At 35.4% G+C, this 24323-nt stretch overlaps 3 protein-coding genes across 3 annotated transcripts; 2 read left to right on the top strand and 1 right to left on the bottom strand.

Moving 5' to 3' along the window:
• Positions 1 to 577: 577 nt before the first annotated feature.
• On the top strand, positions 578 to 3784 carry LOC111499259 (transcription factor UNE10). The gene is made up of 6 exons (XM_023150805.1): positions 578 to 713; positions 799 to 1489; positions 1644 to 1745; positions 1897 to 1962; positions 2948 to 3334; positions 3418 to 3784. The coding sequence occupies exons 1-6, from the start codon at positions 640 to 642 to the stop codon at positions 3505 to 3507; spliced, it is 1410 nt and encodes a 469-aa protein (XP_023006573.1). The 5' UTR covers positions 578 to 639; the 3' UTR covers positions 3508 to 3784.
• A 5088-nt stretch (positions 3785 to 8872) lies between these two features.
• On the top strand, positions 8873 to 18620 carry LOC111499304. Its single transcript, XM_023150870.1, has 9 exons — positions 8873 to 9218; positions 10718 to 10784; positions 10913 to 10990; positions 11405 to 11457; positions 16278 to 16361; positions 17352 to 17404; positions 17490 to 17554; positions 17662 to 17720; positions 18305 to 18620. Exons 1-9 carry the CDS (start codon positions 8970 to 8972, stop codon positions 18392 to 18394), a joined length of 798 nt encoding a protein of 265 aa, XP_023006638.1. The 5' UTR covers positions 8873 to 8969; the 3' UTR covers positions 18395 to 18620.
• A 4484-nt stretch (positions 18621 to 23104) lies between these two features.
• On the bottom strand, positions 23105 to 24323 carry LOC111499326. The gene is made up of 2 exons (XM_023150902.1): positions 24142 to 24323; positions 23105 to 23572 (listed from the first exon to the last, which is right to left on the bottom strand). Exons 1-2 carry the CDS (start codon positions 24237 to 24239, stop codon positions 23275 to 23277), a joined length of 396 nt encoding a protein of 131 aa, XP_023006670.1. The 5' UTR covers positions 24240 to 24323; the 3' UTR covers positions 23105 to 23274.

Raw genomic sequence — 24323 nt, 5'->3', positions numbered from 1 at the left:
TGAAGAATGTAGGATCGAAATAAGATAAAAAGGTGTCAGATTATCCCAACCATTTAAGAACACTTTTATAAGGACTCATTGGCTTTTAGGCGTGTCATACGCTCACTAGCTCTTCGTTGGGACTAAAAGTTGTCCCCACAAATTAAATAGAGTCTTTTTTAACATGGTGTATCTCGACTAAAAAAAAACTGAAATAATTAAGAAATGAGTGCAGGTTTCGATGTCTTAGACGTACGTCCTTCATATATCTCTATAATTTATAATATTATATAATCATATACTATAATCTTTCTCTTTGGTTGCATTTTCAATCCTATCTCTACTTATTCTAAGATATTCTAGAATCAAATATAATTTTTTTTAATGAATTTAATATCAGAAATTTACAAATTATTTTAATATATTTCAAATTAAATTCGATAAAAGAAAAAATTAATCTAAAATATAAATAATTTATAAAGTAATAAATAAATATAAAAAATTAAATAAATAATAAACATTTTATTAATTGATTATTTAATAAAAAGTTATTTAGAGGAGAGAGAATTGGAGAAAGAGCATCAGCCTGGACGTTCTTAATTATCTTCGTTCTTAAATCACAAATACCACCGTCTCTCTTTTTTCTCCACCACCGAAAAAATGAGCCAGTGTGTTCCTAATTGGGACATCTCCGACCCACCGCCCTCCGCCGCCGCAGACGACGTCGTTCCCATGTACTTTTCTCTCTCTCTCTCTCTGTTCTTTAAAGGGGTTTTTTGTTTTTGGGTTTTATTTTATTTTTTAATTTTTTGTTGGTAGGTTTGAGTATGAAGTCGCGGAGCTGACATGGGAAAATGGGCAATTGGCTATGCATGGGCTGGGGTTGCCGAGGGTAACCGGCAAGATTCACCACGGCGGCGGCGGCGGTGGTGGTGATGGGTCTAAGTACACGTGGGAAAATAAGCCGGCACGTGCAAGTGGCACGCTTGAGTATTTGGTGAACCAAGGAACTCGCCATGGTAAGATTGGTTTTGATGTTAACACCGACGACGGCAGTGGTGGCGGTAATGATTTGGTGCCGTGGTTTTCCGACCACCATAAGCAAACGCTACAAACGTCGGCTGCTTCCGCCGCCACGACTATGGACGCTATGGTACCATGCGATGGCGACAAGTCGGCGGCAGGTGACGCCGGCAAGGCAACGGTGGAGTCAAGCGATACTCCGGTGGGGCTAGAGGACGAGGACTGTAGATTTACCGAACGAGGGAGAGTAGTGGCGCGTGCAGTCCACGCAGAGAGGGAGTGGAGTGTTTGCCAGAATCAAAACAGCGTGAGTGGCAGCGACGCTACGTTGAACACCCACGATAGAAACTTCACCGCCACCGCCACCGCCACCGCCACCGCCACCGCCACCACGTCTCATGGGTCGCTGGATAACACGAGCTCCGGCAAGCGGTGCGTTAATACGACCACCGACGACCATGATTCCGTCTGCCATAGCACATATCAGGCAAGATTTTTTTAACCAAATCAAAATCTAAAATCCCAGTTTTTTTTTCCATAACAATTTTGAATTATAATATAAAATCTTTGTTTTTTGATTGGTTCAATGTCTGATTAATAAAGTTCTTTTTTTTTTTTTTTTTTTTTTGGGCAATGAGAAGGTGGAAGAAGAAGATGGAGGAGACAGAAAGAAAGAGAATCCAAAATCCTCAATTTCCACTAAAAGAAGTCGAGCTGCAGTAATACATAACGAATCCGAACGTGTAAGTATATATATATATATATATATTGTTGGCTAATTTTAGAGAATGATTATGGTGGCAAAGCACAAAGTAATATTAGGAGAGCTTAGTATATATATATATGGGGTAATTTGTTGTTCTTGTGCTAATTTTTGTTATTATTCTTTTATAGAAAAGGAGAGATAAGATCAACCAAAGGATTAAGACATTGCAAAAGTTGGTCCCAAATTCCAACAAGGTACTCATTCAGCCTGCCGTTTTTTTTTTTACTAATCTATTAAATTTTGGTATAGAACTGACTGGTTCCTGATATCTTAATATTTCTCTCCGAAATAGTGTTCGGACTTGAATGTCAAAGATAAAGAGCCTGTAGTACTGTACGAACGGGATTAAAATCAAAATTCTAGGTGGGCATGTTTGTAAAAAGTTGAGTCAAAGTCGATAATTTTTTGAAATTTTTTTTTAGGAAGGTTGAACGCTCACTATCTAAGCTCACCACTAGGAGATATTGTTTTTTTTTTTTTTTTTGTTCTTAGGTTCTCTTTCAAGATTTTTAAAATATAGTCGGCTAGGAAGAAGCTTTCACACCCTTATAAAGAATATTTTATTCTCCTCTCAATCGACGTGGGATCTCATATCGAAGGGGTGGAAAGGAGAACGAAGCATTTTTTGTAAGGGTGTGGAAACCTCTTCATAGCATACGCGTTTTGTAAACTTTGAAGGAAAATCCGAAAGGAAAAGCTCAAAGTGGACAATATCTACTAGCGGTGGGCTTCGGCCGTTACAGATGGAGTCTTTTGACAAGTTGGATAGGCATGCTCGGGAATTGTCCACCTTAATTAATATAAAAAATCTTGAGGTGAAGTCCGAAAGGGAAAGGTCAAAGAGGACATATCTACTAGCGGTGGGTTTAGGGCATTACAGATGGAGGCTTTTGACAAGTCGGGTAGGGCATTAATTAATACCAAAACTTAGTGAAATAGACAAGGGGAGGGGGTGGATTGTGAGGAAAAAGCAATGGGGTTTGATTGAACCATGACCACATGGGGTACTTACAAAAAGATAAGAGAAAGAAGGTGAAGTTTGACAGAGAATTGAAAGGAACACGACAGGAGACATTAAAAACTTCTGCTGTCTTTGGTCCCATTGCCTTCATTTCTATACCTTTTTTTCTTTCCCTTTTCTTGATTTTACAACAATGTTTTTTTTGTGTTCATTAATAGACAGACAAAGCTTCAATGTTGGACGAAGTAATAGAATATTTGAAACAATTACAAGCTCAAATTCAAATGATGAGTAGAATCAACATGCCAATGATGCTCCCAATGGCAGCAATGCAACAACAGCTTCCAATGGCGTCGTTAATGGCAACGCCGATGGGGTTGGGAATGGGCATGGCCGGGATGGGGATGGGGATGGCTTTAGGAATCGATCATTTAAATATGATGGCTACCCGATCCAGCCTCGCTGCCGGGATGTCTCCGATGCTTCACCCAACCGCCTTCATGCCCATGGCTGCATGGGATGGAGGCACTTACGACCAACGTCAACCTTCTCCGTCCATGATGATCGCAGACCCCATCTCGGCATTTCTTGCCTGTCAATCGCAGGTTACTACGCTAAACCACTACTAAACTTAAAAGCTTTCGCGTTATTAACGATTATGTTTAACGGGTTGGGCGGTTTTATGCAGCCGATGACGATGGAAGCGTACAGCAGAATTGCGACGATGTTTCAGCAAATGAATCAACAACAGCCCACGGCGGGTGGCTCCAAGAACTAATTGAATTCATGTTTTAATGATCTCTTTGTGTTCAATTGTATTTTAGAAACAAAAAATAATAAAAAGAAAAAGAAAAAGAAAAAGAGAGGAAAATGTGAAGTATAATAGCTGTGATGAACTTTTAGAGTTTAGAGTATATCGTGTTGGAGTAATCTTAGCCGTTGGATTGTCTTTACTTTTACCATTTTTTTTTTATATATAAGTACATATTGTATAAATATGGCTTTGTCAAGGACACAAGTACTTGGATTGTATTATAGTGTTGCCTTATTCAAAATTTTCTTCGTGTACTATTAATTCCTTTCGTACTTTGCATATCGTTCATCGAGATTTTCACTTTGAGATCAAGTTGTAATATAATCAGGATACGTGTTGCATTAATATATAAAATTTCATGAAGCTCAAATATCAAATGTTCATAAGTAACAATGTATCACGTACGACGAGTTAAGTTGTGACACTATTTGACTCAATCTTTAGGGCTAGTAGCTAATTGGTATCTAAACTCTAGTAAGTTCTTGCCACTTATCCTGTTTTCTCTGTGTTGGATAGGTGATCAACTAAAATTAGTCTTTTTGTTGTTGTTTCTGCCAGAGCTGCCTCTACTGGTTCGTTTGGATGTTTCAGTGTCTGTTTTAATCGACGTATACAAGATCAATTTTAATGGACCTACGGCTTCTTTGACTATAGTTCTCCTACCATCTCTACTATTACCTCGATCAAGTGTGTATACTCCTTTCGAAGGGTGAATTGGGTATTCAATGGGCTATGGATCTGGATATTTACTCAATTATGGAACTAAAACGGAGAATATAGGATTAGTGCCGACTTAGACATGCGAACGCAGTTGGTGTATGATTCTGTTAGTACCGAATGCAATGCAAGAGTTTCTGAAATTGAAAGAATTTTTCTTCCCAGCTGCAATGGTTCAACTCGATTCAACTTAGTTCAATACGATTTAATTCGGTTCAACTCGATTGAACTTAGTTTGATTTTTAATTGACCGATTGAAATCGTTTCAGGAGTATTGTCATCGTTTTAGTTTGTGATTTTGCTCCGATTTTCGGTTTGGCTTAGCTTGATTCACTGCATTTTAGGTTCGTTTCCTTATACTTTAGTCTATTCAAGAGTCTTATTGTTTGGAGTAAGTTTATGGAATATTTAAGCTTTCCTAATATAATATATTAATCATAAGATGAATTTCTAATGGTTTTGAAACCTCTAAATATACGTGAACGTGTTTGCTCTATAATTTTTGACCTGATATTTCTAAATGAAATTGTGACAATTAATTATCTAGCGTATTTTGATTATTTGTACCACAAAGATATATGTTAGTCGTCCCTGTTTTGGATCCTTATCATGAGCTGGTTGGCTAGAGTTTTAGTTTTTAGGACCACAGGTTGATTGGTAATATTTTGGGTCGGGTTACGAGCTAGATGATTAATGCTTGTCAGTTTAGATAGAAACATTGGTTAGTTATCCTATCTCAAACTAGGTCACAAATTGGTTGATTATGTTTCAATTTAGTTTATATTTTTCGAGGTTACTCACAAGGACTTTGGTTTTGCTTTAGAATGCTCTTAGTTCGGTTTAGTTTGTTGCAAACTTGAATGAATGATTTTCTTTTCGTGAGTTTAGTTTATTAAAGGATTTGTTTGTATTATTTAATAAATGCACTCTAAAGGGTACCATGCACAAATATTATTTATTCCCTTGGAAAGAAGGATGGAAATTTCGTGAAATATGCCCTCCGGGTGATCGATGGACATTATCTCCCCGTTGAGCATGTATGATTGTCTATATGACTCTATATATGTTAGCTACATGTGTTTGAATGAGTGTACTCCTTGTAGATTGTGAGTAACAGTCGTGAATTTAGAATAGAGCGTTAGAGCTTGACTACATGACGACTTGGGTCCAAAAGCCTCTAGTAGGTTGAGCGCCTTAGGATCGTGAGCAGCGGTCATAGGAAAGAGTCCATGTCGAGCCACCAAAGCGCCCTAGGAGACTAGTAGACCTCCACGACCCAAGAATCACCGAGGTATCTCTCAGGCTATAAGTTGTGTGAACAGTATCTTCAGGCTCTCCACTACCCTGGTGGCAACACAGTCGAGTTAGACATAGGTCGATAAGGTAGTGTGTGACCCAATCTAGTGAAAATGGTCGGGGTTTCCTAAACAAGGCTACTGTGCTATAAACCCGTTCTTAACAGAGGGTGTGAGACCACGTAGGATTACCAAATAGCTGGCTGGGACATGGGAGTTCACATCCCTCTTAATTAGGTGACTTTATGGTCATGTGGGAGGCGTCATCCAACCTTTCATAGATGATGTTCAAACTAGATAATAACACCCTACAACCTTATCAAAACTATATGAGGTAGCGCTTTAACCCAGGTGATAAGGAATCAACACAAGGGAAAACTCTGATACCAAATGATAAGGAATCACTACAAAGGAAGTAAGATTCAGATTACCTTGTTGATCAAATATCTCACCGCAAAAACACTTGTTTGAGATTCAAATCATTTCACAAGCAAAATCGATCATGTCAAGCTTGAATGATTCTAAACATGCAACCTAAATTACATCGAATTGCAAAGAACTTCGCCCTTGGCTAAAGGAAAGGTAAGAACACTTAGCCCTAATGATAAAGAATCACTCTAAAGGAAGTAACATTCGGATTATTTTATTCATCAAATATTTTAAGACAAGAACATTGGATTGAGATTCAAATCACTCCACAAGCAAAATCGATCATGTCAGGCTTGAATGATTCTAAACATGCAATCTAAACTACATATAATTGCAAAGAAATTTAGTCAAGCAAAAAAATGCTCTTATTATTGCATTTTCAAGTCTTATTTACAAAGATAACATACATGGGTTTATACCGTCTCAAACTAAAATCCTTACTTTTCACGCGTCATTTTAAGAGTTTGTAACCTTCATAATTAACCTTGTAAATTTAACATTTAAAAATAAATAAAAAGTTCTAAAATGCATTAATGAAACATCATAACTCTAAATTACGATCCATCCAAAATGTATAACAATGAAACTTATTCTTCTTGGCATGAATTGAAACATCTTTTGATAATTTTAATAACTTTTTCTTTACATTTTCCTTGAAGTTTATATGCATGATTGATGTTTTGGTTCATATCACCAAGTCACTGGTCATTTAGGGTTTACAGCGAAGCAAGCTACCTTAGTTAAGGATAGAAAGGTGAAGAACCTATATAGACCCCTCAAAGGTAAGATTCAAACCAGAGAAGCTCAGAACTTTGAGGCTCTCAAGATGCTCAAATAGTACTAGGGATTAGGCCCAAACTTCCTACTACTCAAAGAAAAGTCAGTGGAAGCCTATTAGGATAAATGTGCAATGACAACCTATAGGTAGATTGCTTGCTAAATATTTTTAATACTCACCACTTTTTACATTTCCTATTCAGGTGATTGATGCTACACGTCGAGGTTAGGGTGTGCTTTTTGTAGCCACAAAGGGGTGTTGACCCGAGATGTCCATGTTGTCCACATAGTCATGGGTAAACTTCATTAAACATCTTATAATTGGTAAACAAGTGTATTGAATTTTTGTATTGACCCTGAATGGTTTAAAATCGATTGAAATTTTATCGTATTTTCATCATATTTCATTTATACATGATTTTAATTTGCATTGCTTATTAGTTTCGATCTAGAGCAACACGATTCCATCCTTACAGACCAACACGATTCCTTATAACTTCTTCTAAGAGTGAAGACTATCCCTACAAGACAATACGATTTCTTTCAACATGTTTTTGTCCTCACTCACATGCATTCTAAAAAAATCTCTCAGGAGGTCATCGAACATAGAATTGCTCAAAATAAAATATGCTTAACTTTAGAGTTCTTATGGTTGAACCACCATAAGGAAGGTACACATTGTCGGTATATATAGTCACTTTCATTTCCTTAAAACCTTTATTAGTCATTCTATTATCGGTATCACTCTCATTCAAATATAGTCTTAGTTCATTTATCTACCTCTCATTTTTTCGAGAGTCAACAACGAGAGAAGACCAAAGCATGTGGGCAATGAATCAATCATTCAACTTCACACCCTTGATGTGGTGAATGACTCAAAACTGATTGCTTTTTATCGTCAATGTCTAAATCAATAATCATACGTCCATACACAGCTGGTTCTCTTGTCCCTTTACTCAACAATCCTCCAAACAATCTTTTCACTCCCCACTAAAGGACAAGTGCAACCAAACTCATCCTTTGTTCATACACTTTTTACTCATATTCCTCATCTTTTCCTCATCTCTATCTCTATCTTTGTGCTATCGTTATTGCTTCTTATAAGATTCTGATCGTTCCATTAGAAATTTTATTTAAAAGAATGTTTGTAAATAAGATGTCTGAAAATAAGATACCTGAAAAATGAGATAACTGTGTTTGGTGTTACTACAACCACTACCAAGATACTATGTACACTCTACACGATCAACTTGTGTACTACGTGTAAGAAATAGAACGTCTTTATCATTTTTCTCTCCTATATTTAACAGGCTAGAATTAGCATTTTTCAGAATCCAACACTCCGTTTGAAATGACTATACTTTTGGTATTAAAAAATTACCATGAACACTTCCTTTGTTTCAACCAAAATCTCTTTCTTTGTTCACCCGGTCTCTAAATGAAGTTTACAAATGAAAAGCTTCTTTAGGAAGAGTAAAATTATTGGAGATTGTACCTTTTCAACGGGCAAGAAATATGGACCACCTTGTTAGAGTTCAACAATCGATACTCGCTCTTGAAAACTGTTGATCAATATTTTTTTTGTTGTTGTGGATTGTTGTGATGTGCTCGGGTCTATCATCATTTAGAGCATGTGAAGCAAAAAATGAGGCAATCACCCGATTGCATAGCTTAACTTGCTCTAGTGTAACCTAAGTTCTTAAGCTTAGTTCTTTCTTAGTATTTAAAGGAATCTAGTGAAGTTTTCCCTCACCCTCGGAACCACACTTTAATAATATCGAAATTAAAATTTGCTTGAAATTGAATCAATATTTAATTTAGAGATGTTCGTGGGTTGAATTAGGTCAAACGAAACATTTTTTAAACTAAATCCAAATGGTCTAGGTTGATTCATGTCATTTACTAATCTATTTTTAAATATTTAATTAAGATGGGTAACTCAATATTTTGAAAAATGAGTTTAAAGAATAAATAATAAAACAATATTATAAAATTATATAAAAATAAAAATAAATTTAATTGTATCGTAAGTAAAAATATATTATTTTAAAGTTATTAATCCCTAATTTAATTTAAATATAAAATTTATGTTTTCCCTAAAATAAAAAACGCGAGGAGAAAACCGGGGCTGAGTGAGGCCAACAATTCAGAATATTGTTTTGCGAAGGGCTCAGCACAAATACGCCAACGAGGAAACACTCTGTTGCAATGGCGATGGATGCTGGATCATCGTCCTCCCTAGAAAATCCATCATCGCTTTCCAATCACCATGAATCTTCTCCAGGAAAACCTCAAGCATTGGAAGACTTGGCAAAGTCTTGGGTCGGCTACGCTGCCCAACAGGCGATGCTATACCAGCTGGCTATCAACCACTCCTTGGAGTCTGCCGTTGAAGCCTCCAAATCTCGCCTTTCTCAGATTCGTTCCACCTCCTATCCTCATTTCCAGAAGGCTATTGTAATTTCTCCAATTCTTTTTTCCTGTTGTTATTTGTTTAGTTTCCAATTGAGAATGGATGTTAGCTTAGGTGTCCAGGAGAAAGTGGTTGAAATGTTTTGAATCGTTACTGAGCGTTTTTTGATTGGAGTCAATTTGTAGATGTTTTGGTTGACCGATGCTTGTTGTGTTTAATTTGATTTCATGATTTCTAATGTTTGAAATTACCGAACTCCAGACCTTGCATGTTCAGTGACAATTAAGGCTCTCTTAGATTTTTTTGACCCAATTGTTGGGTTTGGAAATAAATGATCGCCTGCTTGCATTTCTTAGTTCTGGTTTTGTTCTTTCTAGGTTCGCTTATGAAAATGGTTTTCTTGCCGCTTGCTAGAATTTTATATTCTTGTCAGTTAGCTTTGTAATAGGGAGCTTTTATACAGTTTCTTGCAGCAGTTCTTTCCCCCAAGCATAAGGGAGGGAGGTCGAGTTGCAGGCTGTCTAAAAATTGAAGTTGGACTAAGAAAAAGACCTGTTGATCTGTTTTGATATTGGTTGCAAGGCTAATGTTAGGATGCAAACGTTTCTTTGTTTAGTTGGTAAAGTCATTTTCATCTAGTGGATAGATTTAGACGCATTAAACAAATTATGTCACAACTTTGGAGGCAGACTATGATTGGACTGTTAAGCTTTTCAACAAATCGAACTTGTTCTCTTTTGTGAAGATATAATTTTATTGGACATGTCAAATGGTTTTAGCAACCCTCTTCTATGTTTGAAGTTTGCACTTTTGGGGTTACATTTTGTCTATCTTCAACCCTCTGGCATGAACACTTTAATGAGGGCTAAGTTGGGTTGAACTATGGGGGAAGTGTTCGAAAGGTAATGCATTGTACTTTTCCGGAAGCTATTAATGATAGATAAAGATTTTCCCCATTCATCAAAAGTTTAAGTGCATACTGATCAAAATTCTAGTTTTGAGGAAATAGCAAGAACTCTTCTGCGAAGAAAACGAATAGAACACAACATTCTTAAGTTTTTAGCTAACTGGATGTTGTTGGGTTCGATGTTTATTTTTATCAAGAAGGTTGGGCAGTAATATAGCGTGCAAGATAGAATTGGTGGCAGATGAATGGACTGCTAGCTTTTGCATGTGGGATTGGTTAAATCAGATAAACCACTTGCTAATTAACTCTTAGTTATATAGGAAAATTTCCAGTCCCATGAGCACTATTTTGTGATGTGGTGGGGTCCTTGTAAAAGAGAGTAATGACATTGCTAGATCTTTCTTGGGCTAGACGTATGACTTCATTGAAAGTTTTTGTTTCTCGGAATAAATAATTTCAAGTCATTTTATTTTCTTGCCAAAATAAATGATACACACTCTTTATAATGGTGACCTCAATTGATAGTACCTTGTTCATTCTCTGATTGCCTACTTTTGACTCTTCTGTTTTTGTTTTTCTGTTCTTTAACATTATTTTCTAAACTTATCATTTTATGCATTGAAAATATGCCTCTAGGATTCATTTCAAGATGTGAAGTCAGAGGTTGCTGATTTTGAGAATTTATTATTTGGAAAAGTTAGAGGTTTGTTCCTCAGCTATCATTTTGATGGAAAATTGATTCTTAACTTACCTTCTTTCTTTCTTTTTCTTTTTCTTTTCTCATCAATTATGTAAATTACTGAAAATTGTTATTTTTAATTTTTTCTGCAGATGGCATTCTTGTCGCTGCATCACATCCGCTGATCAGTTGTGGAGTTGCAACTGGCATGGGTTTGTTAGTCTTTAAAAGTATGACATCATTTATTGATTAATTTTAATTATATGATAAGAGACTTTAAAAGTGAATTATAATTTCATAAATTCGTTTTTTTACTTCAAATACTTACTTTGTCCAATCATTTTCCCACATTTCGTTTCTCTCTCCCAGAATTAATTGCTTTCTAATGACACCAAATTATTCAAGAATATTAGTAGTGATTTTGAATTCTATCTACTTNAATCTTCAAAAAAAAAAAAAAAAAAAAAAAAAAAAAAAAAAAAAAAAAAAAAAAAAAAACGCGCACATTATTCCACTACAATAAATTCACAGTTTAACTAGATTTGGAGGGCTACTCATGTGGTCAGCACATGAAGCTTGTAACAATCTGAATCTTGAGCATTTATTTTTCAACCATAGTTCTAATTTTCTGTTTGATCCTGCAGAGCCCAGAAATTTCTTATACTACAAGACCGTTCGACTTTTCGTGAATGAAGAGGTGAGCAAATTTTTACTTATCATAATTACACAAAAAAAAAAAAAAAAAAAAAGGCTTAATAATTTGACCTCCAGGTAGAGGTTTTATGGTGGCTTACTTTTATTCAGATATGTACTAGAGTCGTTGGAAATCCTTAGTTACTGGTCCTTTCTAAGTTTCATAATAGATGTTTTTAATTTGGCCGCACGTTCTCATAACAATTTTGATGCTGAAAAGGTTATCTGAGATCTCCTTTTGTAATAAATTTCCACCGTCTCTTTGGATTTTCCCATGTTTATTTGTGATTTAATGCTGGTTATCAACCCATATTTACTAACAATTATCGATTACTACATGGGTTCTATTGTTGTGGAAATCTCCAAACCTGCTTCCTCATAATGTAATGTTCTTGTCTCTGAGGTTGCAAATGACAAGTCCTCTTTTTTTTTTTAAATCGTTAAAAGCTTATTCCAGCCAATTCGATGATGGACCATCAGTAGCTCTTACCCAACCATTCCATTTTTGTTGAAGGCTTTGAACCAGAAACAAAACTTTTCATTGAATAAATGAAAAGGGACTAATGCTCGGAGGATACAAACTCCACAAGGGAGTGAACAAATAAACAGAAAAGATATATAAACAGTACAAAGAAGCACCTTGAAAAGAAAGAATAAAAAAGGAACAAACTTTGCGACAATCTTGAGACATGAACTAAACTGGGAACTTCGGAAAACCACCTAACAAAAGAGAGGAAGCTGAAAGATCCGGTGAGAATCTTACAAAGAAAAAGCCGTTGAACCCGAACACAAAAGAAGTCCATTGAAATTGTACGAAAGACACCAAAAAACATAATAAAAACCTCCTTGTAAACACCCTGAGATGAAAATTACAGCAATCACAGAACAAGAAACAGCAAAAAAGACCATCTGGAGATAAGGTTGACTGAAGCCACCAAAGAAATCAATTGACAACGAAGCTGAACTTTTCACAAAAACAGCAGGAAAAACAAAAATCATGGAAACTTGAAAGAAAACCACTAAAACAGGTCAGAAGAGTTTAAAGGGGCAAGGCTTTTCACTGTTTCCTTCTTTAACCAATAGGGGAATTTCACACATCCTGTGACCTCAAACTAATAAGAGATGCAAGTTTAATAGGTATTGAGGATGAAGGAGGAAGATGATTATCTTTGTCACCGTCTTGAAATATAGAAGAAAAATCTTCCAAATAAGAATCTTCAGAAACATCATCTTGTAAGTTGCTATTCGAAGGATGCAAAGTCACTCCACACCCCTGCTCAAGTTTACGTCAGAATCAACTTCACGAGAGGGGAAAAGTATGGTCTTTTGATTACTCCTCTTGATAATGAAGAAACTGGATTCAAGGGAGAAAATAACTTGGCTGCAAGGAATGGGGGAAGAAAAGTGAAGGGTCAGAAATTAAAAGGGCAACCTATTTCACTGAGTGGGCTAAAAAAACTTGAACAACTTTCTTCTATAAAATCTGGAGATATTGTTTTCCTTAAGAATTGAATGGCATGAAGAAATAGGTCTTTTTTTTTTTTTTTTTTTTTTTCGAGATTATGACAAGGATGACAAGGATAGGCAGCAATCAAAATACTTAATTCACTTCATGAACCTAGTCTTATTTGATATTCAAAAACTAACGTGAAATATTGGGGATTAGATAGGAAAGGTTGCATAATAGTTAACGCCCCTCCCTTTGGGAATATGATGATTTTCATTTCTCTGATATTCTAGAGAATCTTTCCACTAAAAGGTTTCAAAAGGGGAAATACTTGCTTACAAGGGGCATGCCAAGATAATTGAGTTGAAAGCTTCCAACTGCAGCATAGGTTCCAGGTTTTCCTGAACTGTTTTGTGATGGTCAATGATAAAGTCTGGGAGAATAATTTTGGGTAACGTTGATCTTCATACCAGGAGCTAACTTGGAAATTATCACAATGCTAACGATCTCGTGAAGCTCATCATCATTTTAGTCATTAAAAAGTAAGATAGCTACGGTAGAATTTGTTTGATGGGAATTTGGAAAATTTAAATACCCTGTTTCTCAGGGTGTGAAATGTCTCTTTAGAAACCAGGCAGCAGCCTGCAGGTGTTCATTCACTAATATTAAGACAGAGGCTACATCATAGCGACTACATCCAACAGACTTGGACAAGATCACAAACTTTGGTCCGCACCTTCCGAGTAAGCTAATATCTGAACTGAGTTGATTCCTTAAGGGTAACCACTCTCTTATGCTTGGAACCACACGAACATGTTTTAGATTGTCTCCAAGGCCATCACGCATGGGCTGGAAATTATTCTTTTCCACCAGTTAGGCCAAAACAGAGGAAGTTTTGTGCTCAAGTGCAACTTGATCAACAGGAAGGCCCAATGCCTGGCTAATTGGTGCTAGGTTCATCATATAGGTGAAAAGTACCTAGATTGGCGGCAAACATGGTAGTCGTTAAGAAGAAGAACAAGAAATAGAGGCATACAGAGACTGACTCGAAGGTTAAGGTTATGAACAACGCATGCCCCAAGGATTATTTTCCACTCTCATGGACACCTTAGGCTACCACTACTTCCAATTGACCAAGAAAATATTGTATTTTGTCACGAATACACTGAGTATTATTAATAAGTAATGCTCTTTGACCTGAAGAGTGGGAGGGCAACCTAGACTACCTAATCAAATCTCAAGGACCAATTTGACAAGACAATGGAGGTTCATTGATGACATGCTTGTCAAATTCTGTTAGTCAAGGGCTGCATTTAACATTTGAAATAGGCTGTTGACATTTTGAACACATGACCGAAGCTCAATTTGAGAAACTGTACATTAGGATTGTCTTCTGGCAGGTTCTTTGGATACATGGTCACCTAGATGAATACTGAAGCAAGCCTCACCTAGATTCGCTCCAACTAGAGATGGAGCTAACCAAGGTGATTGAAGAAGCTAAAAGACTGGTTGGACATGAAGCTACTTTCAACATATTCATTTTGAAGTTGTCCAGCCATTGTGAGACCTTCAAATCCTTGGAAGAAGTGCCAAGTTTTGAATGATCAAGAAATTAAATTCAATGGAGTCAGATTCTTTGCTATCTAATCCTATAATTATTAGACTTGTTATCCAGGTTCTCACTGAACCAAAGTCACCTACAAAAAAGAAGAATGGAGGTGATTAACTTGCCAGTAGGTGGTTTGATTTCCCACCTTCAAATGCTGCTAGAGATTTTCAATGAGCAACAAGGGTGAGGGGACGGCACCTAGATAAAAAAAAATGCAGGCCCAAGGAAGACTATGTAAAGGATGATCAATTGCGCACGTTTTGAAATTATCACCTTGGATAGTCGAAGACACAAGGTAGCCAAATCGATCAAACCTCAGATGTCACAGCACCCTTTCTATTGCCACCAACTCATATTTTTGACGATGATTGTATATAAGACTTGATTTTTAAAAAATGAAGGTGCTATGTATTTGAGCACATTAATCATCTGACCCCTTGGATTAGAGATAGGTGGCATGGTCATCATGACCAAGCACGAACATCACTTCTGCCAGAAGCGTTTGACATGATGTGTTCGAAAACTATAATGGATATGACATCTAGAGCAGACAAGCATGAAGTTCCACAAACAACATTACGGTCTTGGATTACATTACCCAGAAGACTTGGGAAAGCTTCACAGTTTTCTCAAGGTAGACCTTTTTAGTCCAATTTTGTAATGACCTTGAGAGATAGATCGGATTACCCTTCTTCACGTATTTGGTTCATATGGACGTGTAATTCCTTAACTTGTATGGTCTTCCCTCTGAATGCATGCTTTACTTCAGTGCAAAGTGCAAAAGGGTATTTTTTTAATTTCAATTTTATTTTTTTTTAATGATTTTTAATAGAGTGAAGTGCTTAATTAATAAAATATAAACATTTGTATGCAATATTTAAATTTAATATTAACTATGAAGCATGCGCTCAAGTATCAATTAGTCTAGATATACAATATTTAGTTATTACGAAACCTTCATCCACAGAGAGGCTACAAAATAATTGATTAAACTACAAAAGTACGTGAACTCGGGAAAAAAAAACGTACAAAGAAAAAACTACTCAATTACATCTTAGAATTATAAAAGAGAGAAAAGGTGTTGGTTGACAGGTTAACAAAAGTCCGTCCTTAAGATTTATTTTCAAAAAGGCTAATAATCATGTGGATTGATAGTTTTTTTCAGTAAAGTTATGTGAGAGAGGGGCTTTGGGTATAAATAGAGGTCCTAGATTTGGAGTTGTATAGCATCCTTAATCATGGCAAACCGATAGAATTCAAGTTTTGAGGTTTTAGATGAGGACAACCTCTTTCTCCCTTCTTCTTGCTGTTTGTGGATATTTCAAGTAGTCATATCTAGGAGGGTGAAGGACAATATTCTTGAATGGTTTTTGGTAGGGACCAATAACCTATCTTTGTCTCATCTTCCATTTGCTGATGAATACCATCTTCTTCTGCTCGAGTAGGTAGGAATCCTTCCTTAAACAAAATATATATTATTATTCTTTTAGTTTTATCTCCAGGTTGAAGATATAGATAATTTCCCGATCTCTCTCATTCTCAATCTGCAGCTTATTAGTTGCTCAAACATTGAGCCAAAGAAAAAATCTTAATTTTTTCCATTATTTTTCTTCTTTTAGTTGGAAAAATGCATATTTTTCATAAATAGTCACCTACCAAAAACTATTTTTTAATGTAATTTATGTATTCTGTTATTCCAAGTTTTACAAATTTATAATTTCTTAAATGGATGATCATGGGAAGCACTGTCTTTTAATTGATTTTGCAGGCCTTACTGTCCAAAGCTGATGCTAGAGTAAAAGAGCTGCGTCAATCAATTGATCGGATAAAGGTTGAAAGTGAGAGGCTGGAGGTAGGATTATCTATTTCTCTTAAATTCTCAACTCATTACCACTGATCAAAAAATTAGTAAAATTGCCACATGAATACTTATGTATCCATTAAATTCAGAAGAGTGGTTCTTTTTAGGGAAATGATGCTCTTACTATGTATAGGATCTTGTTACAAGATTTGATAAAACTTATATAGTCTTTGAGTAGAATAAAAAAAATTCAAAACCAAGAGTCATAAAAGAAAAAAGTGAAAAGAAAGCCTTCATGATTTGTATGAGACTTCGAAGTTGATGGAGAACTTGACGACTTGTATAGAACATTGGTTTGTATTCAAAATAAACGGTTTGTTGTTCTAGTGGAATCGTGGGAATCTAGGATGCTTGGTAGAGACGATGAAGATGAATTTAGCAACATAAGATACAATTGGCAATGAGAGAGGAGTTTGGAAGTATGCAAAGTTGCCCGATGGTTGATGATAATAAAGAAGGGAGAACTGTATGAACTCAGATGTGCTTCCATGATAATTACTTTTCCCTATTGGAAGCAGAAAAAAAGTTACTTATTGAAGATTCTATTAATTATTAATCCATTGATGACTAGCTACACCACCATGTTCACAAGAAAGGCCTCATCTACAAGAATGGGGACGCGCGCTTCACAGTGAGATTTATACCAACATAGAAATATCTTGTTGGAGACAACCAAATTTGCTCCCAATAGCTCTTGGCTTTTCACTTTTGATACCTATCTGACTATGTGGATGCATAAACGAGGGACTTTTCTCACATGGCATTTACATAATCAAGGATGTGGTAACTTGACTTAAGGAACTGTACAAAAGAAGCTCACATGGAATGAGTATAATTATGGATTGTATGGTTCAAACAGAAAGGATTCAGAAAAGGAATTATATTTCTCGTCTGTACAATTTGCAGCTGGAATTTGTCAGTTTTCAACAATTTCAATCATTTGAACTCCATGAATGAAAAATTATCTACTTTTCATTTCAGAAAAGAACACTTCAAGCACAAGAGGAATTGATTCGAGGAAGAACAAAACTCAGGTTTGCACTAGATTTGTTGCTAATGATCTGTTAGAAATAGTACCCTTATTGATACCTATTCTCATCTCTTTTTATTCTGTTGCAGGCAAGCAGGAAAACAGATCGAAGGTGTGATTCAGTCAGCTCATAAAATTGAAAGGAAGGCAAGAGGTACGCAAATGGTTTCTCTAGCCATGTAAAAGTTGAAGGATGGTAGAAAAGTGCACTAAATTTTTGCTACATCTCATCTTACATTATTGTTTGTACCATGGTATCAGGTTTAAAAGATATTCTTGCGGATCTTCCAACAAGGGAAGCTTCACGATTTAGGACTCAGGCTAGTGTTCGATTTGACTGTTCAATTTTTTGATAGTGTTACATCCCCGTTGAAGAGTGTTGATTGGGCTCTTTGAATCCTCTTTTTCAAAGTATTGATTGAATAGAGAAATGTTTAACATTTGATTAGAGGAATTTGCAGGATAATACACCCTATGAACTTATAGTTCTTCCCGGCATTATATTTTTTTAGTCATCAATCCCATATCATTTATGATAATTCTCATTTGTGATTGATCCCAGTAAGTGTGCATATTGTTTAAAAAAAAGTTCATTTTTTAATCTCTCAGTTCTGTTGGATGTGACACCTTTTCTTGATGGGTATTTACTCTTTTAATTGTGTTATTTTGTTGCTAGATTGATTGTTACTTTAATCTTTTTGATTCTAGGATTAGGTTCCAAATATTTTTCATCTTTGACATTATTTTGGTTTCTTTGTTCATTAAATTTTCTATGATTTATTTGCTGGTTCAGGGGAGATATTAATTTTAAGACTTATTCAAGTTCAAGGTTTCAATGGATAGAATTAGAAGTTATAACCATAGTATATTTCAATAGACACTAATCTTAGGCTCTGCATTGCAGGTTTCTAACCTTGCTTCTGAGGCAAAGAAGGAAAGAATTGGCTTGAGCAAGGAGGTCTCCAAAATTAGCAACTACGGTATCTCTGTCTGATAAATTCAAATTAAACACTTGGCTCGGTCTGGTCTGAAACTACCTGCATATCCTCTCTCATCTTTGTTTTTCTTCTTTTTGAAGTGTTCGGCCAAAATAATTTTTGAAAGCTATCTATTGAGTTGTACCATTGAAAGGGGAATTTGATTGTTCAGTATAATAATGATATATGCAATACCAATAGAGTTGGTTCTTTTGATAGAACTTAATCTTAAATCTTGACAAATTCTTTGTATTGATGAATTTATCTTCGAATGATTCAGGGAGTGGATGGAAAATTTAAGCAATAAATAAGGATACCAACTCAAAGTAAATCCAATTGCATGTCCTGTCCATTGTGCATGACTTGTTACGATACTCTTGTATTGATCATGCGACACCCACTGCATGCTTTGATACCAACCTTGCTGCAATGGTGGGTTGTTTGCATATCCATCACTTCCTCATGAGGACCTTTCTATAATGTTGGGCCTAATGGTGTGGCGTCCAACAATGGTGATTCTATGACGTAGTAATTTTGTGATCTTTGGGCACATTTTCTTCTACTGATCAACAACGTTCAATGTCATATCTGTAGGGATCTCAAATTTGGATTTATGTTACCAATTTATCTTTCATCAATTGCAGTTTGTGTTAAATACTAAGTTGGAATGTGTCGTATATCCACTAGAGGCATTTCTCTTAAGGTTTTTTAAACACATCTCTAGTAGGGAGAGGTTTTCACACTCTTATAAAAAGTGTTTTATTTCTCGCTCCAACTGCTTTCACATAATACCTGTCATCTATATAGTAATAGGGTTAAGTTTGATTTATATTGTAATTAAACAAACACAATCTATCATGGGAACAACCCACCATAGGTATATGGGAAGAAATGGGAGAAGGGTTAAGAATAAACTTACCAAAACCAAGAAAGAGGGGATAAGGGAGTGGAGGTCTCCTCAAAGTCTTACAAAGTGTGAGAGCATATATACAGAGAGAGAAAACAAAGAGTGATTGTTAGTAAATGGGTGAATGAACTTATTTTATTATAGCCAATTTAATTAAACCATGGAAAAAGAGTTTGTTGGGAACAATCTTACTGTAAAATAAATGTGAGTCAATAAGCTCGATTTGTTCAAAGCCGAACATTGAACATTACGTTAGAATCATCAGATGTGGCGGTCATGCATTAAAAAGTTAGCAATCATGGAACATTTTTATGAGAAATTATTAATTGCTTAGCATTTCTAAGAGAAGAATGGTTAGTGTCTTTGTTTCTTTAAATAGTCATCCGTTGTATACTTGATTTTGCAAGTTGAAAAGTATTGTGATTAAAGTATTTTAGTATAAGATGTGTTATGTTCTACTTCGGTGTACTTCTTTCGAGGGTTCATAAACATGAATTGAACAAGTTCGAGCAAGTATGATTCAAAAATAGGCCTCGAAGTTGCATCATATTGATGAATTGGAATGAAATTTAAAAGTAAATAGTTGTCCACAAACAACAATCGAATATTAATAAACAAACTAACAAAAACAAAGAGAAAAACAGGTACAAAAGTAAAGACAAAAACACGAACATGAATTCTTTTGCTCATGAAATTTTAGGAGAAGACTAGATTTGACATGATAGGGTTATGTAGGAAATTTGGTAACCATTTGATTACAACGAAGGAGCTAAACCAAGGTATGCGTAAAATGACCAAAATGCCCCTACAGACTTATGACCAAAGTGACTTTTAAATGGCATGAAATTTCATGCGGAACCTTATGTCATGGTTTAAAAGTATTATACAAAGTTAAAAGGTCATTAAAATGTCGGGAGTATTTAAACCAAGAATTAGGGTGGTAAATGATCAACATACCCCTATAAGAATTTTAAAATGTTTTTAAGATTCTAAAAGATCCAAAGTGTTAAAATTTTTTTTATGGGACTCATTAGGCCCCTAAAGGTAAGTATGCGAAATCTAAAGAGAGAATTAGAATATGTTTGAGATATGAACTCTAAGAAAAAGAACAAAACTACCTCTAAAAATCCTTTATAAGAAATCAAAGCTTATTATAAATACCAAGTGACCAGATGTGTACTTGAAGGATACAGTAATACATAAAGACTAATCGAGTCATGATTTAGGTAAAGGAAGAAAACACATCACTTTGAAAAAAAAATGTGATTTTTTGAGTGTTGATTTCAATAAAAAGTCTGATCTTTAAATGTGCAAGAGTATGGACAAAACAATTTAGCATTACTAATTATAGTTGTTTGCTGTATAATGACCAATTACTATAAATGTCATATATCAATAAGCTATAAATAAGCAATCGACTACCTAACCTAACATATTACTCTCATTATGCATAGCTAGCGCTTAGTAAGCTAGACCAAGGCCCCTTGTTATATAGGTTGGAGCTTCAAAGCGGACCAGATTATTAGAGAAAAGGGAAAAAGGTTTTTCACTTGCTTACTAGGGTTGGCAGCTAAATTCAGTCTTCGGGACCCCATAACATAAGAAAGTCGTGGAGTGCATAAGCCCCGACAGGGAGAGGAGCTACTTTCTTGTGGTAGTCATTTCGAATGAGCAAGTAGGGGATGACAACTAAAGAGGTAGCAAGACTGACCGCAATTGCAGGAATAGGTTGACTTTCTTGCATTTTGGTTATGGAAAGTTAAAAGTCGTTTCGTTTAGTACGAGATTGCTTCACACCTCACGGTGCTTACACCTCTCGCTTATCGAAATTCTCTTCAAAAACCTCGTCTGAGAACTTGTATAGAGAAGGATTTCCCGCGGCGTTGCAGTTCTTCCATACCAACTTAACTGCCCAGTGCTGCTATTGGCATAACAACCGGTACATCATATTAGCAAGCTATAAATAAGCAGCAGATTTTATAATTTAACATATTTGTTATAGTGTAAGATTGTAAAAAACCAAGTTTAGTATTCAATAAAATCATCCAGAGCCACCACCATAGAAAACAAAATAGCAATTTTGAGCGACCAAATATAGAGATTCTTAGAGAAGACAAAATTTTTAACAAATATCCATTATTTTAATGGTCACTATGATCACTGAAAATTTTTACTATGATTTAGTTTGAATTAAGTTCAAATAAATAAAAGCATAAAAGCCGTGATATTAAACTTGTTACTATTTTATTTCGATAAAAATTTTGAAAAATTATCTAAATTATATGTAGAGTAGTTGGATTATAATAAAGTTCAAGCAGCAGAACCCTAAGTTGAAGAGTCCTACGTTCGATGTTCTTGGAGATTTGTGAATTCTGATATTCACAAGTTAGCTCGATGCAAGATAGTATAAAAAAAGTTAGAATTATTTTATGAGGATACAAAAAAATCCCGAGTAAATTGCAACGAGTAGAAGTCAATCTTTACCAAATTTCAATTCAAACACATCGTTCATATCTAAGGATGCGTAAAAATAATTTAACTTTTTTCTCTTAACGAAAATTCGTAATAAATGTAAACCCTAAAGAATTAAGTGAATCTTCCAAAAACATCACCATCAATATATTTATTATCTAATTAATTAGTTACAATAATGTTTCATATTAGTCAAATAAGAGCATTATCAACAACCCTATCTTTATTTTCAAGAGCCTATTATGCAAGTTACCCACCCGATTCAACTCTATCGTACTTAATTCAATAAATTACGACAATTACCGATCATAACATAAAATCTCAACGAGCTTAAATATACTACATTAATGCAAGACATGAATGAATGAATGACCGACCGACCACAAATCAATAACAACAAAAGAGTGCATGCATTATTTCTGTCTGACTTGAGGTAAATTTTCAGGAAGGCATTCAGTAAATTTTGTATGTGTGGGTTAAAAGATAAAAGTAAAAACATTTTTTTTCTTGCTGTTCTTAATGTTTACCGTGTTTCTCTTTGACAGTGGCGGGCCTTAGCCAATAAATTAGGAATCAATGAAACTGCAAAGAGTTTAAAGAAGGGATTGGAAAAAGGTACTGTGGGAGATTTTTAAGCAGCATTCAATTCTCTTTTGGATTACTCTTTAAGAAACCCAATTGCATGAGTGTTTCGTACTCGATACCAACCAACCTGTCAATTTTCTAAACCTTTATATCAACTTGAATATAGCTTAATTGACCTAAAATATGTCATTTTACCTCATACCAATAAACCCGTCAATTTTCTAATGTTTTATGCCCACGTGAACATACCTCAACTGATATAAGAGGTTCGAATCTCTCACCTTGCATTCAATTCGGATTATTCTTCAAGAAACCTAATTAATATCATGAGTGTATCGTACTCAATACCAATCATCCTGTCGATTTTCTAAAGTTTCGTGAACCCTCAACTAATATAGTGTATGTCCTCTCGATCAAGAAGTTAGAGGTTTGTGGCACATCAGTTGGGGAGGAGAACGATCTCGAAAAGGACAATATTGTCTAGCAGTGGGCTTGGATATTCAATACAATATTAGACAACCGAAACTTAATAATTAATTAATAAGATGATAAACTCTAAATGAATTTATTTGGTTTTATTCTATTCCATTTTTAAATATTTAAATTAAAATTAAAATTAGTTTGTGACATAAGTCCTTATTAAATGATGTAATACCATGTTGCATAAATGTAATGAAATTAATGAGGAAATTATTTGATACTAAAACGTTTTAAATAATTACATTATTTATTTAAAAATCGACCAAAATTCATGGAGTCTACAGGGAAACCAACGCGCACACAAAAGCAAACTATATTATATATATACGTTTTTTCTTACATATTATTATTATTTTTATTATTATTATTTATTAATAATTAACATTTGAGAAAAAAAAAAGAGAGAGAAAATAAAACCAACCACGTTCGGGCATATCGAAACGCTGCGTTTTATCAGCACATTACGTCCTTGAGAAGCTTATACCTCCGCGTGGTCGGCCTCGGCGATGGGGCGCTGCCGGCGCCGCCTTGTTTGCCCTTGTCGACGGCGGCGGCGGCATCTTCATGATGGTGTTTGATTTTGTCGCCGGAGTAAACGGAGCGGCTCATGATTCCGGCGGCTTCGGTAGCGGTCGGTGGCGGTCTTCTGGAGGAGGTTCCGTGTGATCTGGAGGAGCTCCGGCCTTCACACTGGCACCAATCACACACTTCAATTGGCTCCGCCGATTCGCTATAGTAGTTGCTGCAGTACCTGCGGATTTTGAACCAAATACTTTTTAGTTTTATTCTTAAAACAAAATTAAATTAATTTCTCTAATACTCTCTTAATTTTTTTTTTTTTTTTTTTTTAACAAATGTTTTGTTCCAACAATCCATCATCTTCAGGACACACATGGTTCCCTTCTCCCGTTTATGTGGGACCCCAACCAGCACATCATCTATACTATTTGTAACAACCTCAAGTCTACCACTATCAAATATTGTCAATCTTTGCGATTGCTCTTTTGGGTTTTCTCTCAAGATTTTTAAAACGCGTTTACTTAGAGAGGTTTCCACACTCTGTTCTCCTTCAACCGATCACATAAATAACACCACCTACATTATTAAGTGTTGGGAGAAGATCAAAAGCAAAACAACGCAAGATGGTACTAAAATTAGACATTATTATCAAGGAATAGTATCTTAATCGCTTAGGTATGGCAATAAAATGAATATGATAGTCATTTCCTCCCGCTTAATAAAATTGATAACTTAATTAGAATTGATGAGAACATGCATGTGACATAGAAGGAAGAAAGAAGGAGAGAGAGAGAGGAATACGAGTGTTGGAAGCGGTTGGAGCACTTGACACAGCGGAAGAGCTTGTCGGGGAAGCCGACATCACCGCACAAGCAGCAAACGATCTGGAGATCCACCATTCTTAAATTTATATCCAACAAGAAACAGCAGAACAGGCAAGATGAAGAAGATGAAGCTGATGGAGAGAGAAAACAAAGAGAATG

Source organism: Cucurbita maxima, unplaced genomic scaffold, assembly GCF_002738345.1.
Source record: "Cucurbita maxima cultivar Rimu unplaced genomic scaffold, Cmax_1.0 Cma_Scf00026, whole genome shotgun sequence".
NCBI classification, from domain to species: domain Eukaryota; kingdom Viridiplantae; phylum Streptophyta; class Magnoliopsida; order Cucurbitales; family Cucurbitaceae; genus Cucurbita; species Cucurbita maxima.
The sequence above is the reverse complement of the archived record's forward strand: the minus strand, read 5'-3'. Positions and strand labels throughout refer to the sequence as shown.

Excerpts from the sequence above, each read along its gene's own strand:
- LOC111499259 (XM_023150805.1), top strand. The coding sequence starts at position 640 with ATGAGCCAGTGTGTTCCTAATTGGGACATCTCCGACCCACCGCCCTCC. Across the intron at positions 714-798 it reads GCAGACGACGTCGTTCCCAT|GTTTGAGTATGAAGTCGCGG; the intron begins GTACTTTTCTCT and ends TTTTGTTGGTAG. Across the intron at positions 1,746-1,896 it reads TACATAACGAATCCGAACGT|AAAAGGAGAGATAAGATCAA; the intron begins GTAAGTATATAT and ends ATTCTTTTATAG.
- LOC111499304 (XM_023150870.1), top strand. The coding sequence starts at position 8,970 with ATGGCGATGGATGCTGGATCATCGTCCTCCCTAGAAAATCCATCATCG. Across the intron at positions 9,219-10,717 it reads CTCATTTCCAGAAGGCTATT|GATTCATTTCAAGATGTGAA; the intron begins GTAATTTCTCCA and ends ATATGCCTCTAG. Across the intron at positions 10,785-10,912 it reads ATTATTTGGAAAAGTTAGAG|ATGGCATTCTTGTCGCTGCA; the intron begins GTTTGTTCCTCA and ends TTTTTTCTGCAG.
- LOC111499326 (XM_023150902.1), bottom strand. The coding sequence starts at position 24,239 with ATGGTGGATCTCCAGATCGTTTGCTGCTTGTGCGGTGATGTCGGCTTC. Across the intron at positions 23,573-24,141 it reads TCCAACCGCTTCCAACACTC|GTACTGCAGCAACTACTATA; the intron begins GTATTCCTCTCT and ends CAAAATCCGCAG.